The sequence below is a fragment of the Bos grunniens genome, chromosome 22 (genome assembly GCF_055505025.1).
Source record: "Bos grunniens cultivar Pamir isolate PY7600 chromosome 22, Bosgru_T2T1.0, whole genome shotgun sequence".
Lineage (NCBI taxonomy): Eukaryota > Metazoa > Chordata > Mammalia > Artiodactyla > Bovidae > Bos > Bos grunniens.
In genome coordinates this window covers 36,345,568-36,361,874 of record NC_141186.1, presented here as the reverse complement: position 1 = coordinate 36,361,874, position 16,307 = coordinate 36,345,568, and the positions used below count along the sequence as shown (strand labels likewise).

The 16,307-nt window shown below is 41.5% G+C and overlaps 1 protein-coding gene across 46 annotated transcripts in view; it reads right to left on the bottom strand.

The window, feature by feature from the left end:
- The window catches only part of MAGI1 (membrane associated guanylate kinase, WW and PDZ domain containing 1), a 645,902-nt gene that overhangs the window by 37,469 nt on the left and 592,126 nt on the right, over positions 1-16,307 (bottom strand). For all 46 annotated transcript variants that reach the window (XM_086366992.1, XM_086366969.1, XM_086366972.1 and 43 more), the window contains one exon: positions 9,810-9,841. In XM_086366992.1, coding sequence (XP_086223118.1) covers positions 9,810-9,841 — 32 coding nt within the window. The remainder of the gene's footprint in view (positions 1-9,809; positions 9,842-16,307) is intronic.

The window sequence follows — 16,307 nt, the reverse complement described above, 5'->3', positions numbered from 1 at the left end:
AACTATATAAATAACTACTATCTGAAGAGCTCTCATAATTCTTAGTGAATCAGTTTTGCAGGCATCACATTTCACCTCTGATCTCCTGATAACTACTGTTGCTTGAAAACCAAGATCCAACTTTATATATGGGTTGACCTCCAGGGCTAAGCCTTCTTAGATGTGCACTGACTTGTTCAAACTCCAAGCAGTAGTCAAAGGCACAGAGTTTCACTAGAATTTCAGTTAGAATAAGCAAATTCCTGTTCCTTAAAATATGCTCAGCAAAAGACCCTTCCCATTTTATGAGATGCTCTTTGTAGAAAGGACCACTGAAGGGAGAGCAAAATCTAGTGGGAGGAAAAATACTGGACGGGAAATAAAATAATTTCTGCTCTTATTTTCTCCAACGAAAGATGTGGTAAGCCCAGGTGTGTGTTCTCATTCAAAAGAAAAATCCTGGAGTCCTGTCTCTTACAGCACACTATCCCTACAGTTATAGTAAAAGGGCATCTCCAGCTTGTGTTATAGATTCTGTGTAGCCTATCAAGTAGCTTATAAGATCTCTGACCTAGACATTCCAGTTCCCTAATGTTCTTTATAGTATCAAACTCTTGCCCTTGGCCTCACGATCAGTCCTATCACACCATTCTTCCTTGCTCTCTCCCCAGGTAGCCTCCAACTTTTATTCCCATCTCAACGGAAATTTCCAAGGTCCCTCTCATTTACTTCTTAGGTCCCTCTACTCCTTCCCTTTCCAGTCCTTGCTTTGAAATAAACATCAAAGTAAGGTCAAGGAGGACAAAAACTTAATTTTCCCTTGACTGTTCCAGATTACAGATCTGAATATAGGTTTTAGCAAGGATTCAAAGTTGAGGAAAATGGGGCATGCGTTTCATGAAGGTAAAATACATGCTTTAAAATTATACTCGGTGTGGCCTGTGGGAGAAACTTGAGGAACGTATTCTAAACTAGCAAAGAAGTCTTGGTAACCAATGGTATGAGAGGCTTAATGCACTCAGACGCAAGGGAAAAGCCGATGGAGAGGTCAGGAAAACACACTGGCAAGGACAACCATCACCATTACCCCACGTCACCACGTTCCCTTTTGAGGACCAGGGGCTCAGTTCAGACCTGGATGGATCAGCATTCCAAGACTTGGGACAGAACCTGGTTCTGCCAACTTCCAACAATGCCCCCCACCAAGGTGAATTCAGCTCTCAGGGCCAGGTATCCCCTTTCTATTTCCTAAGAAGGTCAATACTGCCTTCTTGCTTCCCCTAGAGACATGCTGAAGATGTTCAGAGTCAGAAAAATGTTAATGACGGATACACTCCTATCCCCTTATACACATATATGGGAATTTGTTTTTCTCTTCACTGCAGTCTTTACAAGGGTCTCCGTTATAAACAAATATGTGCAGTGTCAGCCCATTTTGGGTGTGTAAACATCCCAGCACAAACAGAAAATATATTGGGTTAGGGGGGAATTTTCCCCCTCTTGTATTTTCCTGTACTGCCTACTTCTTACTTGCATAATGCACAGAGAATGTTTTTATAAGCCAGACCAAATGTAAACCTGTTTTCATTTAGAAATGAACCTTAGTAAGGAGAATTAATGGGGCTGTAACTTTCTACTTTTTACAATTTGGAAGCGTTTTGTTTCCGCCCGCCTAGAAAGGAGTGGGGGAGGGGGCTTCCCTGGTGGCTCAAATGGTAAAGATCTGCCTGTAATTCAGGAGATGGGGTTTGATCCCTACGTTGGGAAGATCCCTTGGAGAAGGGCATGGCAACCCACTCCAGTATTCTTGCCTGGAGAATCCCCGTGGTCAGAGGAACCTGGTGGACTATAGTCCATAGTGTTGCAAAGAACTGGACACAACTAAGTGACTACCACGTGGACGGGGAGGAAAATGATATTTTAAAAGTGAAAGCAACATGAATATTACCATATGTGAAAAAGACGACCAGTCCAAGTTCCATGCATGAAACAGGGCACTCAAAGCCAGTGCACGGGAACAGCCCTGAGGGATGGGATGGGGAGCGAGGCAGGAGGGGCGTTCAGAATGGGGGGCACATGTACACCCATGGCTGATTCATGTCAATGTATGGCAAAAACCACTACAATACCGTAAAGTAGTGTCCAATTAAAATAATTTAAAATTATTTAAAATAAACTTAATTTTTTTAAATTTAAAAAAATAAAATAAATAGCTGAATTAATAAATAAGTGAAAAACTTAAAATAAATAAATAAAAGTGAAAGCAAACAATTCAATAGATGAAGAACCTCTGGGTTTACCATGAGAGTTGCATCCTTCTCTTCAAATGCCCTCCCTTTCCCAGCTTTTCAAACGAGTAGCAAATGACAGATGTGGGTTCCGACCATTATCACTAAGTTCAGTTTATGGTTAAAGTCGGACTCAGACTCTGGAAGCTCTCACATCCTTTGTACAGAGGCTCCTCTTCACGAAGCCTCTGGGACCCTGTGAGGGCCACTACAGGATTACCTGAGGGAAACCTCACACCCTTCTTCCGGCAGCCCTGTCCCACTGAAAGAGTTTGGACATTTCTCCAACAGAGAACACATGTGCTCTCACACACATGCTCACAAAGGCATGCACAGAGATTCTGTCCGTCACCTCAGGGGTTTCCAAGACCCTCTGATGGCTATCCCAGTGTAACAGATCTGACATGGAGGACCTGGAAATCTTGTGTTTAACTAAAGAGACAGCCTCACCATAACCAAAGAGTGTAAATAAAGTTTACTGGAAATGGCTTAGGCCATTTAAAAATTTTTATCACCTTTTCTCAACTTTCCCATAAAGGACACATTTAGGTCCAATTTATCACAAAATGACAGATATGATCCAGACTGAGTTTGCAAAACTGCCTCTCCATCAAACTGCACCTCTGCATCCCCTTTGAATCCCATCTAAACTTTGTTCCTAAATGTGGAAAATCAAAGCAAAGCAGCATCCTGAGAATATGCTCTAAAAACTATGCCACCACTAACCTATCACTAATTGGAATAATTCTAACCTACCCTCAGGGGCTAAACATATGAGCATCTGGAAGCTTTTTGGACTTTTCCCTGATAAGATTTAACCTTGCTTTATGTTTCTTCTCAAGTTCAATTATAAAAATGACTTAATTGGAAGATGCATTCTGTATTTAATATCTTGGCACCTAAACTTTGTGAAGCTATGTTCGGTGGGTGTAGAGAAGTTCAAAATACACCTTTTTATTTTCTGAGAACATGTTAATTAGCTGTGACATTGTCTTTTATTTGGTTAAGGTCCAGAACTGTCCAGGAGAAAACCAATGTTTATATAGCTCTCAAATTAAAGTCATCTTGTATGCCTTTCAACAGTCTGCATTACCTCCCAGAAGACTTGGGGCATAAGAACAGATTTACTTCTGAACTTGTTATAACACAGGATCTGACTTGCATCAGAAAAATGCAAAGATAGTATGACTATCTTTCACCTCATTTTTCTAGGTGAGAAACTGGCCCCCAAATAAGCATTAATAGTTAAAGATATACTTTCAAGGGCTTCCCAGGTAGCATCAGTGGTAAAGAACCTGCCTGTCATTGCAGAAAACATAAGAGACATGGGTTGGATTCCCTGGGTCTGGAAGATCCCCTGTAGAAGGGCGTGGCAATCCTCCCCATTATTCTTGCCAGGAGAATCCCATGGGCAGAAGAGTCTGGTGGGCTACAGTCCACGTGGTTGCAAAGAATTGGACACGATTGAAGCTACTTGGCACCCACACACGCATACATGCTGAAGTAGTTCTGTGCATGCTAAGAACATGGACGGTGCAAACACCCAGAACATCAATGACAGAAGACCCAGAACAGCCCCTCCTGAGTAAATACCTGCCATACATTTATTCCCTCATCCAATAAATATATACTGATGGCCTGCTATGAGCCAGATTCTGAAAGATCTAATGTATAAGTAAGAAAGAGATATTATCTGAGAAGTTATTAGGGGAGGTACGTGTGTGTGCGTGTGTACATGTGCATGTAGATGGACAGTAATCAAATAATCAACACAGACTGATGACAACATACTGCAACATCCTTTAGGAAAATAGTAAGGGGTGGCTTCTGGAAGAATATTCCATTGCTAAAAGCAGCATGTGCTAAGTCTGCAAAGCAACACGGAGCCTAAACTGTTAGAAGAACTGAGAGACGGCTATGGAGGCACACTGGGGTTGGGGGGCAGGCGGGGTGCAGAGGTGGCCTGAGATGAACTTGGAGACCAAATAATGCAAGGGCCTTGTGGGCTACTCTAAGGAGTCTGGGTTCACTCTCAGTTCTGGGGAGGAAGACTCCATTAACAAATTAAAGCAGGGATGTGCCAAGAGCCAACTTATTTCCAGAAAGTTTGGTCTGGCTTCTACCTGGAGAATATGTGGGCGGGGATGGGAGTAAAAGCATAACACCAGTCAGGAGGCTACTGTACAGAACAGGTGAAGGACAGAGGGTGGTTTACCCCAGGGGAAAAGCAGCGACAAAGGGGAGGGACAAGTAAAGTCAAAAGACGTTTTGGTGCCAGATTGACAGGCATTGCTGAAAGCTTGAAAGGAGGAGACGAGGAGGAGGAGCAGAGGGGAGGAGGAATGGTTAGGCAGAGGAAAAGGAGCTCCTAGAGACATGGATATCTACCTTTAGGTCTCCAGCTTAAATAAACGATTGGAAAGGAGTACCACATATTGAGCTGAATATCTCCAACACAAGCTGTTATCACTACGTGGACACTTTTGGAGCAAGACTTTTTATTTCTGAGTATCACATCAGGGCCAACTAGGAAGAAAGAAACGGGTTCAATTTTGAAAACTCCTTGGAAGTCCTTGGCCACACACTAGCCTTGAACTTGTGTCATAAGACCTTTGAAAATAACACTGATCCAATCCCCCTAAAACAAATGATTTCCTTATTACTGACAGGCCAGGGAAATTGGAAAGATGCAATGGATTTTACAAATGGGAATGGGGGAAAAAGCCAGCTCATTAGTATTTCACAGAATGATCTCAAAGTCGAGATACTTATAAAGTGAGCTGAAAATATTTGCTCGGAAGAGCAAACTAATACAGACAGCACTTAGGTGCTTAAATGATGAAAAGAATTCATGTGGCTTAAAAATGACAAATTGATCCATTTTTAAAGCAAAATTATTTACAGTTCATGTATCTGCCAAGACTGAAGGCCACTGCAGTGATTTACATGGACAACAGGAAAAACTCCAAGTGCTGATGAGGTATTAGGCCAATGTCATTAAAGGTTGCTCCAAAATCAGTCTCAAATACAAGCCAAAGCAGAGGACGGTCCTTTTTTCTCTTTCTTTTATCATTTATGGGTCTAAGTCAAATGATTTTTTTCCAAAAAGCAAGAAAGAGGAAGGAGTTAATGGAGAAGAGAAGGGAAGTATTGATTAATATGAAAATGAACTACGCATGTTTTAATGGAGTCGAATACAACAGCAAAGTCTATTTTGTAGGGCTCCAAAGGGCTGAGGGTCTGAGCTGCTGTGAGCAGAGGCAAGAAGACTTACGTAAGCAACCCTTAGGCCTTCTACCATCTACTTCTCCCACTGCTTTTCCTTGCAGCTTGGACTTAGGTGGGCTGAACCATTGTCCTGGTTCTGGGTTAAGTGGCATTCGGGGCACTAAGGCAATGGAGAATGTGAGAAAGAGGCAGCATTCAGGCGGATTCAGGCTGGGTTACTTAACTGTGTACATTGCCTAACATCTCTCTCTTGTATTTTTTAATGACTAGCTGTCAACTATGTCTTTGGCAGTCCTTCCAGGAGTAAGGGACAGAGAACAATGGAACAGAAACCTGTTGTTGTTGCTACTTTCATCCATTGTGTTCACTGAAGATACTTCTTTGTTCATCATTTGGCGTCCTTTAGGAAAACTTTGGAGAAGGCAATGGCACCCCACTCCAGTACTCTTGCCTGGAAAATCCCATGGACAGAGGAGCCTGATAGGCTACAGTCCATGGGGTCGCAAAGAGTGGGACACAACTGAGCGACTTCACTTTCACTTTTCACTTTCATGCATTGGAGAAGGAAATGGCAACCCACTCCAGAATTCTTGCCTGGAGAATCCCAGGGACGGGGGAGCCTGGTGGGCTGCCGTCTTTGGGGTCGCACAGAGTCAGACACGACTGAAGCAACTTAGCAACAGCAGTAGCAGGAAAACTTTGTGCGAGAACTTTTTTTCAAAACTAGAAACATACTGTCTCTTTAGTGAACACATTATGCTTTTTTTTTTTAATTTGAAAATAAAAGATAAGTAAATAATGTGGTTACCTACATTGCATAGGCTGCTGGGGAACTCAGAAGAGTTTCATAGCCCCATCACAGCATCTAACTCAATTTTTTAAATGGCTTTTTATGGCTTTGGATGACTCCTTCACTAAGGTTATCATCATTAAGCGCTCAATGACTTTTATTACGTGTATACTTGTTCAATGTTGTATTTCTGCTTGGCTACCTTTTAAAAATACATGCTCATCAGACTTTAGACCTCATGAAGACGGTGAGTATAGATTTGTCTTTTTCTCTCTCTCCAGTTGTATGAGGGCTTGAATGTTTTCTGTTTTAGTTCCTGGGTCTGGGTCTGGCTCATAGGAGATACCCAATAAATACCCATTGATGGAACAAATGCATAAAAGTTTTTACTGATCTGTGACAGGGCATCCTTTTTTTGAAAGGAGCAATCAATAAATCATTTGTAGGCTCCAGGAAGGCACCATCTTATTTATTACATCATTTCCAGTGGCTCACACCAAACCTGACACTTGGTAGTTTTTCAACACCAGCTTGCTGAATGGATGGATGAAAGGATGAGTAGATAAAAGAGAAATGTATGGCTAGATGGGCAGATGAAAGAAGAGAGAAAAGAAAGCAACGATTGGGAAATGAACTATCGAACAAACCTAGGTGAACACTGACTTCAAATTCAGGGTTTAGTGTGATACTGAGAGTTTTCAATTCTCACACACAAAATCCTTGTGTGCGATTTTGACAGAGTCTCTGTTAAACAAGTTTCCAGTCAAGATGATTAAATTGGGCCACCAAATGTTTCCCAGTGAGGACTAAAACCTGACAGCAAATATGTCTTATTTTTGTCTCTGCCATTTGGCAGAAAAATCCCTGATGCTATATGGATGTCCAGGTATTAAATTAGAAAGATTTTATTAAGACACCACCATTGTCCCCCATGAGTATATAAACCATAAATTTAACATTTACACTAAACCTAGTAGGTGAAATTGCTGATTGAGAGTAAGTTACAGAGACTATCCAGGAGGGGAAATGAGATAAACAAGAGAAGTCCTTCTGTTCTAAAAAAACCCCAACTACTTAATTATTGAAATTTTAGGGGAAAAAAGATATGAGGGCAAAGGAAGCTGTCAGTCACATGAGCAAGTCAACAATATCAGGAGCCTCTATGAATAAAGAACAGACACCATCCTCAGTTCAGACAGTGTATCTCAGAACTAACAGTAACTCTCAGCGTATCATAACCCAGGCACAGACAGTGTACATTTCATTCTGCAGCCTGTCTGTCTGTCACTATGGGAATGGCGTTCTGGAACCAGGACATTCAACTTCCCCACGGATTTCCTCCCATCCTACCCAAAAAAATCTCATCGTCATCTGTCTCTCTGGCAGGACTTCATCAAAATTCATACTGGGAAAGGGGAACAGCTTTCAACCCACCTGTACAGAACTCCTACTGATCACAGATGTTAGCAAGGCTCTAACTGGCAACAGCAGACCTTGGCTGATAGCCCCCCCAGTTTTGTGCAGCAGCTGCCAGAGGGTGCCAGCAATGCTGTGAAAACCACCATCCCTGTCCTGGCAGAGAAACCAGGGAAGGACAAGCCCCAAGCTGGGGGCTGGCTCTTTTCTAACCCAGCAACACACCAGTCTCTTAGCTTGTGGTAATTAAGAGCCAGCAGACTGTGGGCAAAGCAGTTAAGAGAGGCTTTTTCCCTAGGAATGTAGCCTGAGTAATTGGTTTGCTGCTTGCTAATGACACGGCTTCCATAAAAATAAACGGTCATGGGGAATTCTTAACTGACTTGGTGAATGCGGGCCCCTATACCTGTTTGATATCCTTTAAGTTCAGCAGGAAATTCCACAATGTGTTGGGGGAAAAAAAGATGCAAATGAATCTACAAAGATCCTTTTGCACAGCAAGTTTAAATGGAATGCAAAACAACACAGAACACCTTGCTACTGATGTCATCCTGCCTGTGCCAAACTGCTCTCTCCCCCAGTACGCTCCATGTCAAGACTCCATTTCATGTGGAGTGCATAAAGTAAGTCCATGCATCACGCAGCATGCCAGGGGGCGGGGGAGAAAAAAGGATGACTCCTGATAACTCAAGCTCATGTGACACCTCTCTCAGTTGTGCTTCTATTTTTTTCTGAAGGCTGAAAAGGTTTCTGGACTATGACCCAGGGATGGGGAGACACATATGCATGCACATACACGCACACACGTGTGCACATGCACACACACACACAGAGGCTTTGGAATCTCCATAGTTCCAACACGGACACCGACCAGCCCTTCTCAGCTTGGACATTAACACAAAATGACAAGGGAGGCAGACAAAGTCACATGTTCCCATCACCATAGCATCATGCCACTGGAATCACATCAATTATTGCAGGTTTTTCTCTTTGGAGAACTTAGGAGCAGGGCTTATGAATGCAGGAAGCCCCCTCTCTCATCTCATGAATAAACTTCTGCCTCTTGCTGCCAGTCTTGGAGACAGGTGGAAAAATTCAGCTGCAGCACATAAGCTGCAAAGTTTTTAAGGGTTCTCCACTCCCGGATGGCAGAAGGTTGTCAATTTTCCCTCCCCCGCCCCCTAATATTCTAAGCCACAAGGAAGCACACCCCTCTCTCTGTATCTTGGTGTTAAAGATTTGGGAAAAGTTCTTTCACCTGGATCAATTGCACAGGCACCGGAGTTCCAGATTTTGAGTTTTTAAGTAGCATTTTAATTTGTTGTCAGTGCCCTGGGAGTAGAAGCTCACCACCACCAAGCAAAACACTAGAGCCTCTAAGCTATTAGCTAACATGTCAACTAGGTAATGCATCTTCAGGGAAACCAGATTAGAAAGGACAGCATAACATTGATTTTTTTTTTTTAAAGAATCCTATACCTGCAGCATAATGCCGCTAAAGCCGGAAAAACAACAAAGGACATTTCCACAGAGGGGAAAATGTCTTATTCTCAGTTCTGGGGCATTTTCCATGTGAGCATGGGCATATACACAGGACAGAGTTATTCCTCCGTAAACCTACAGGCTTTACAATTTTTAAATAATTTATCATCCAGTGCATAAGAAAGCTTAGGGAGGGAATCCACCCATGTGAATGGCTGGAAACACCAGTTGAGAGCAATGCTATTCAGGAAGCAGGTGGAGGGTTTTTTTTTCCCTCCTCCCAAAAGAAACAATAGCATTTATATCAAGTTAAAACATCTAAGAGACTCATGCATTGGAATGAGAGTTGTGAAGCATTTATACAGAGAAGATTACAAACGTGCATTCTTTATCCAGGCTTCTGCACCCTGCCTACAAATCACTGGACAGTTAAAGACAAACCCAGATAATACCTTTTATACCAAATGGAGCTCCAGAACTTAATAAAATGAGCCTTGGTTCTTGTCTCCTCCACCCACTCTAAAACACATTTAGTGAAGTCCAGCCAGATAGCATCTCCTCCCACCACCAGCCTCCCACCCTCCACCCCCCAAAAAACCAGTACCAAGTAACTGACAAGTCCTTACCGACTTTGGGCTCTTCTTGGGAACTGGCAGTCCTGGAAAAAATGCAACAAGGAGGGAAGGGGTTGGGGGGAGGGGGGGAAGAGATCATTAGCATATAAATGTTACCTTTTCCTTAAAGAACAATCCCCAGGTGTTTCATGGCAACCTAGCCATCTGCAGAGTTATGTCAGATTTCTCCCCAGCATCGGAGTTACCAGGCTGTTCATATCGAATCAAAGCAGAGGGAGGAGGAGAGCGAGAGGCAGGAGATCTATCTGCATTAGCTATGCTGACTTGTACTGCAGCAGCCTGGAGGCTGGGAAAAGAAATTCACAGACCTCAGCGGCCTGGGAAATTGAACACTTGGACAGAATCTCAAATGCTCTTCTGGATTAAGAGAGACTTAACTTACAATTAAGTCCAAGATATTTCCTTTCCACACGATCCACTTGTCAGTTGATGAGGACCAATCAGGACAGAGGAAGGGGGTGTATATTTAGTTTCAGAGGAGTCCATGGTTAAAATTAAAAAAGAAATTTTTTTCTCAGTCTTTTTTTCCCCCCTGCCTTTTAGGAGAGGAAATGCCTTCTTTATTTGGATGAGCTGAATACCAAAACAAAGACAGATCCTCTTTTGCCAGCACATACAGATCACAAACCTAAGCCAGTCTAGGAACCCCTCTGGATCATGGCACACCTCTCCACACGTCACTCGTGCAAGTACACTCCTATTCAGTTTCCCAGGACCAGCCCCTCGAAAGCAGATGGTTAGGAAGTAAAAAGAGAAATTTCATGGTGCTGAGAGAAAAAGATAATAATGTAGAAAGAGAAAGGCAGAGGAGAAAAGGTGCTCACAGATCCTAGCAGGCTCTTCCAAACCCCCCCACTGTCTTTACTGGGAGAGGGAGAGCTGAAAGGGACCGTTGCTCTCACTTCTGGGAAACTCAGCAGCCATTAGGGGCAGACTTATGGGAAACCTGTCACCAAGAAGAGTGTGGCCAAGGAGGGCTGGAAAGGAAAAGCACAGCGTTTATCGGTGTTTAAAAAGTAATCATTTCTGCAAGCTGTCCTCTCTCTTTTTTTCTTTTTTTAATTTTTGGTTTGAGCCAAGGTTAGATTGCAAAACGCAGATTCCACCTGTGTTAGGCACAATACAGGTCCTGATGTATTGGGATCTGATGACTTTGCACCGGAAATGTCAACCTTTTTTGGAACACGATCTGTAGGTAGTGATGATTTCACCTCTACTTAGAAGTGACTTGTCAAACCACGAGGCGTGCTAAGTCCAATGCAAGTAGGGGGAGGCGGCGGAAGTGGGTGAGTAGGCGGAAGTGCAGAGGAGCACTGCTAATGGGGCCTGCAAGAGGGCGTGGCGGGGCTGCTCGGCCCCATGGGCAGCGGGGCCACTCTTGTGGGATGGACTGTGATCTCACTGAAAGGAGGTCAGCACGGTCTGGCACAGTGGCTCTGGGACTTCAGAGCGCACATGGAGGACCTGGCAACTTCTTACCAGAGCAGAAACCCAGGGCCCACCGTCAGGGGCCCAGGAACCTGCAGAATGAAAATATATCCCAGGAAATTTTGACACAGAAGGTCTGAGGACTCTTTTAAGGGAACTATGCCACTGTAGGACAAGGATTACCACTCTCTCAATTCTGGCAAATCTGCGTAGGCTAACTTCAGTCAGTTGCTTTACCGTCCTTCATTCCTCAGTTTAGGAAACGGAGAGACTAAAGACTCTTTGTGCCCGTTTGGGGTAATTTAATAGACAAAATGTTTAAAAGCCTCAAACCTGGCATAGAGCAGGTGGGACCTCAAATGTCAACCCTTTTACCCTTCTTTGCTAATTTACACCATTCAGGAGGAAAAATAAATGGTTATGGTTATCTTACTCTAATTAGGAGAAAGCATTTGCCTCGCATGTTAAAATGCAATATATAAAAATATATATTTCTTTATATTTATAGACTATATTAATATTTATTATTTGTAACAATTTATATATATAAAATGCAATATATATATATATTGCATTTTAACATGCTAGGGGAAATATTTTGCCTATGGATGAGAATAACTGTCTTGAGCAATTTAGATGTGTCATTTTTTCTTAAAAATAATCATTAGGTGCTTTGATTTGTTCATTAATGAGATTCCCTTAAGGAATTTTATCAAGTGATATTAGTTTTGAGTCACTGTGTACACATTAAAATGGTCTAATATTACATCTTTAAATATAGATTTTTCTCTAATTCAGACTGATCTTAGTGCATTGGAATAAACAATACTTCACAGGAGTGAGCTTTTGCTAGACTTGTCATCGCCCAGGATTCCAACAACCCTCTACAAAACTTTGTAAAGAATCTACAACTAGTTTGGAGGAGTCAGGGAAAATGACTTCAATTTACACTCTGCTTATCAGTTCTGAAACTCTGACCATCTCAAATCCTCAATCTCTTACGATTTTCATATATAAAATAAAGGGTACTTTGGATCCTCTATCATAGTGAAATATTCACACCCACATTCAAAGTTTTACAGGTACATGCTGCTCACTGCAGCGTGACAAGTACAAAAAGAATCTGGAAACGACTGGAAGTTCTAGATAAACTCAGGGACAGCCAACCTATGAAGCAGAGGTTAAAAGGTACAAGCTATCTCTATTAGTGACAGCATGAATGGTCTCCAAACTATAATGCTGAATGAGAACAGCATGAAGCTGAAGGGAAGGCATAAGAGATGGGTATTATACAGATTCAGACACCTCCGTGCTCTTGACTGTCACACACAAATATTGGCAAGTGAAGTATTTCCAGTGGGGAAATAAGGGGCAGGGAGTGGATGGACTATTTTAAGCAGGCTTCAGACTTAATCTAGAATTCTTTCCACAACAACATCTTCACATCTTGTTGAGGCAATAAACTAAACATTAATTAATGGCCCTTCCATTAACTGTGCAAAATCAACCAGTCTAAAGCATATTGTGGTAACCAGTTAGTCTGTTTGCTCTGAAGAAGCAGTCCGTGGACACTTCTAAAAAATCCCAGGCTCAAGTGACCCAGCAAGTTGTTTTACAAATAAAGAGGGATTTGCTCTTCTGTGCTGGCTAGTTGCCAAAACTCTGCTTTTTAAAAAAGCCACACCATTGACAGGAGCCAAATGTGCCCACAAAACAGTATTTAAAAAGTCAAAAATCAAGAGACTCCATTTGACTGCTAAAAAAAGAAGAAATCAAAGATTTGTTTTAGGTCCACATCATCATTAAACCTTAAAATCTAATGAATATGAATGTTGGAACCAAGCTCCTGATGACAATTTATAATTTATTTCAACCAAAGCTATTCAGATGGGCTGAAAATAGCTGTGAAGACCTAATGGAAAGCACTAAAAGAGATCCCTTTTCGGCAGAATTTTCCAAGACTGAGAAATCCTGCTAGGTGGCTCTGCTTTAGCTGGAGGTGACTGCAGGCCATCCTACCTTGGATGGGCCACAGAAAGCAGAACCATCCCATACCAACAGCATGTCAGTGGTTTTCCTTAGGACAAAGGTAAACTTTGTGTTCCCAGGGGAAGCAGGAAGCCCGTCTTGTAGAAATCATGTCACATACTACATAGGAGGCATATGGGCAGAAAGAGCACCTGTTTTAATGGGCTCATCTGCTCCCTTCAGGGAAAGGAAGGGGGATTTTGAGAAGAGGCAGAAGAAAAAATCCATGGACAGCACCATCTGCTCTTAGAGCCTGGAACTTCAAAGGGATCCCAGGAAATTTCACAGGAAAGTGTACCTTCAAAGTGTCACTCTGGGTGTGATCTACAGAAGTGAGAAAACCTGGGGACCTGAATTTCTAAAGTTTCCAATGAACAAGGTGTGCCTCTGGAGAAAACAAATGGCAAATGATCTGCTAGTGACTGATAAATGACCAATTAACATGAGGAGGAGGAGGAATCTCTTTCCTTTAGCTATCAAGGCCATAAACTATGCTACTGAACGTGTTCTCATACAACTAAATGGCAAGTGTTATTCTTGGTGAATTTTTAAAATGGTTGTACATGAAAGTTTATATGAAAAAAGTAAAAATATAACAGAATACAAAGCATTTGGGAATAAAGCACAGAAATTTATACGTTAAAACCGTGTGTTCTTGGGCCAATGATATCATGGATGGCTTTATTACCTATTTTAGAATCTTCCACAACAAGAAAAGCTTTATTTACTTATAAACATATACATACTCACAGATCCCACAATAAGGTCTATACTGCCTCTTTAAGTAAGATAAATGCAGCAAATTTCAGAACATTTTATTACATTTTTAAATCTCTAGAGCCACTACTGACTTCTTCTCCAAGAGTTGCTTACTTTTTCCCCAAATGAATATATACACGTTGAGTTTCTTTAAACATCCTGTTGAGATTAAGACTTGTGTTTGTCCTACTGACTAGATGGAAATAGGGAAGACACTGGATAGCTCAGCTGGGTATCAGGCAAGCCAAACAGAAGTCAATCTCTTTCCCATTTTGTCACCAAGATAAATAAAACCTGAGATGCTGGGAAAGAGATTGGACTTCGCTGGACCTAATTTCCTCTAGGCTGAAAGGAAGTGAGAATGTCTACCAACCTTACTCTCTGAAAGAACCAAGAAAAATTGCACAAAGGGTCTGAAAGGGGGGAATGCTAAAGTCATTGTCAAAAGCAAAGTGGATCTTCAAATAAGAAAAATGTACTGGGTCATCAATTTCCTTTTTTTTTTCATTGTGATAGTCATTCCCCTTTTCACCTAGTCTCTAGATTTGAGAATTTTAATGGAAACATTTGGTTTCCACCTCAGTATTCTAACATATGCTATGTCACTAATTTACATCATCAAACACAAGGGATTCCTTAGAAGTGTGCAGAGCAAAATGATGCATTACCACTGCTGAACATGGTAATGCCATGTGTAAGGAGCAAGGAACTTATATATATTCAGAAAGACAGAGGTAGCTCACAGAAAAGCCACAGAAAGAAGACTAAGAACTTGGTCAGAGGCTAGTCTTAGATAGAATTCAAAGAGAATAAGACTACTTTTGAGCACATTTTCATTTCAGACCCTACAAGTTTTCTTTCTTATTCTAAGACTTAACAATGCATAACGCTAAATGCAGGATTCAAAGATTACAACTGACTTTAACTCAGTAAACTTATCATTAGGATTTGTATTAAGGGAACACAAAGAGTCTCACACAGATATACATAGAAAAGATGTTCCACACAGTGTTATTTAAAGAAGGCAGAAATGGAAACAAATTGAACTTCCAAGAACCGAGGAATGAGCAAGCATATTATTATATCAACAAGATGGAAAATTATGAATTGATTAAAAACGAATGGATTGTAAAAGTGAAGACTATCAAGCAACATGGGACAAGACATGAAAAGCAGATTAAAACCTGCCAGACAATATAAATTCGTTTTTAAAAAATGTTATATCATACACATACATCACACACCCAAAGACTACAGAAAGATGTATTAAAATATCCTTCCCGACTGCTAGGATGAATAGGTGATTCATCTTATTTTTGGTGTTTTCCAATAATTTATATACACTACAACTAGAATCATAAAGAGTTAATTTTTATTGAACATTTAGCCACACTGAATGCACTTGGACAGTGGGATATACCTACTGGCTTTAGTGCACTGCTAGATTAAAAAATAACTGGAGTTTGTTTTAGCTCTCTCTTGATTCAATGATGCCATTTCTACTCAAGTGTCTGTACTGCTAAATTATGGGCCATGGCCTCGATTGAAAATGGGATACAAAGCTGTTGAGCCTTTCTGAAGCAAAGCTGCAGAGAAGCACACAGTTTTGCATACAAATTCAAGGAGCGTCTGAAACCTTGACCAGGGAGCCTGAGAAGCCCCTTCTGTTGGGGTATATGATCTGCAGGTTAAATCATCTTGTTCAAGCACATGAGTATGGTGTTAGAAGCAATTCCTAGAATGAAGTTCATTTCTGCTGAGTTTGTGTCTCTAAGAACAGGGTATGCAAAATACTTCATCTGCAAATAGAGGGGACAATGAGAAGAATCAAGCAGAAAGGGGAGGGTTTCACTGCTTTCCTCTCCTTCTTTTTTGGGAAGATCTAAAGGGCACAGCTAAGAAAAAAATCTGAGGAGCGATACTGCATTAAAGAACACACCAGAACACTAATACTTATGTGCAAAAATGCTGCTGCATGAAAAAATTATGAAACTAGCAGGTAATGCTTTTACTGGTGGAGGATAGAGTAGTATGCTGAGGGAGCCAAATACCAAGAGATCATTAAGGTCCAGATGGGAAGAGGTACAGGGCAAAGGGAGTGAGAAAATCTGTGATGTTCCTGGTAATGCAGATGTGATGATTATTCGATTGCAAACCAATGGCTCTGAACAATTAACATTAATGGCCAGTAACCTTTCTGGAAAAAAGCCATCTGCACCATTCTCTATCAATTAGTATTTCATTTGTTTTGTTCAATACATAATATATAAACCA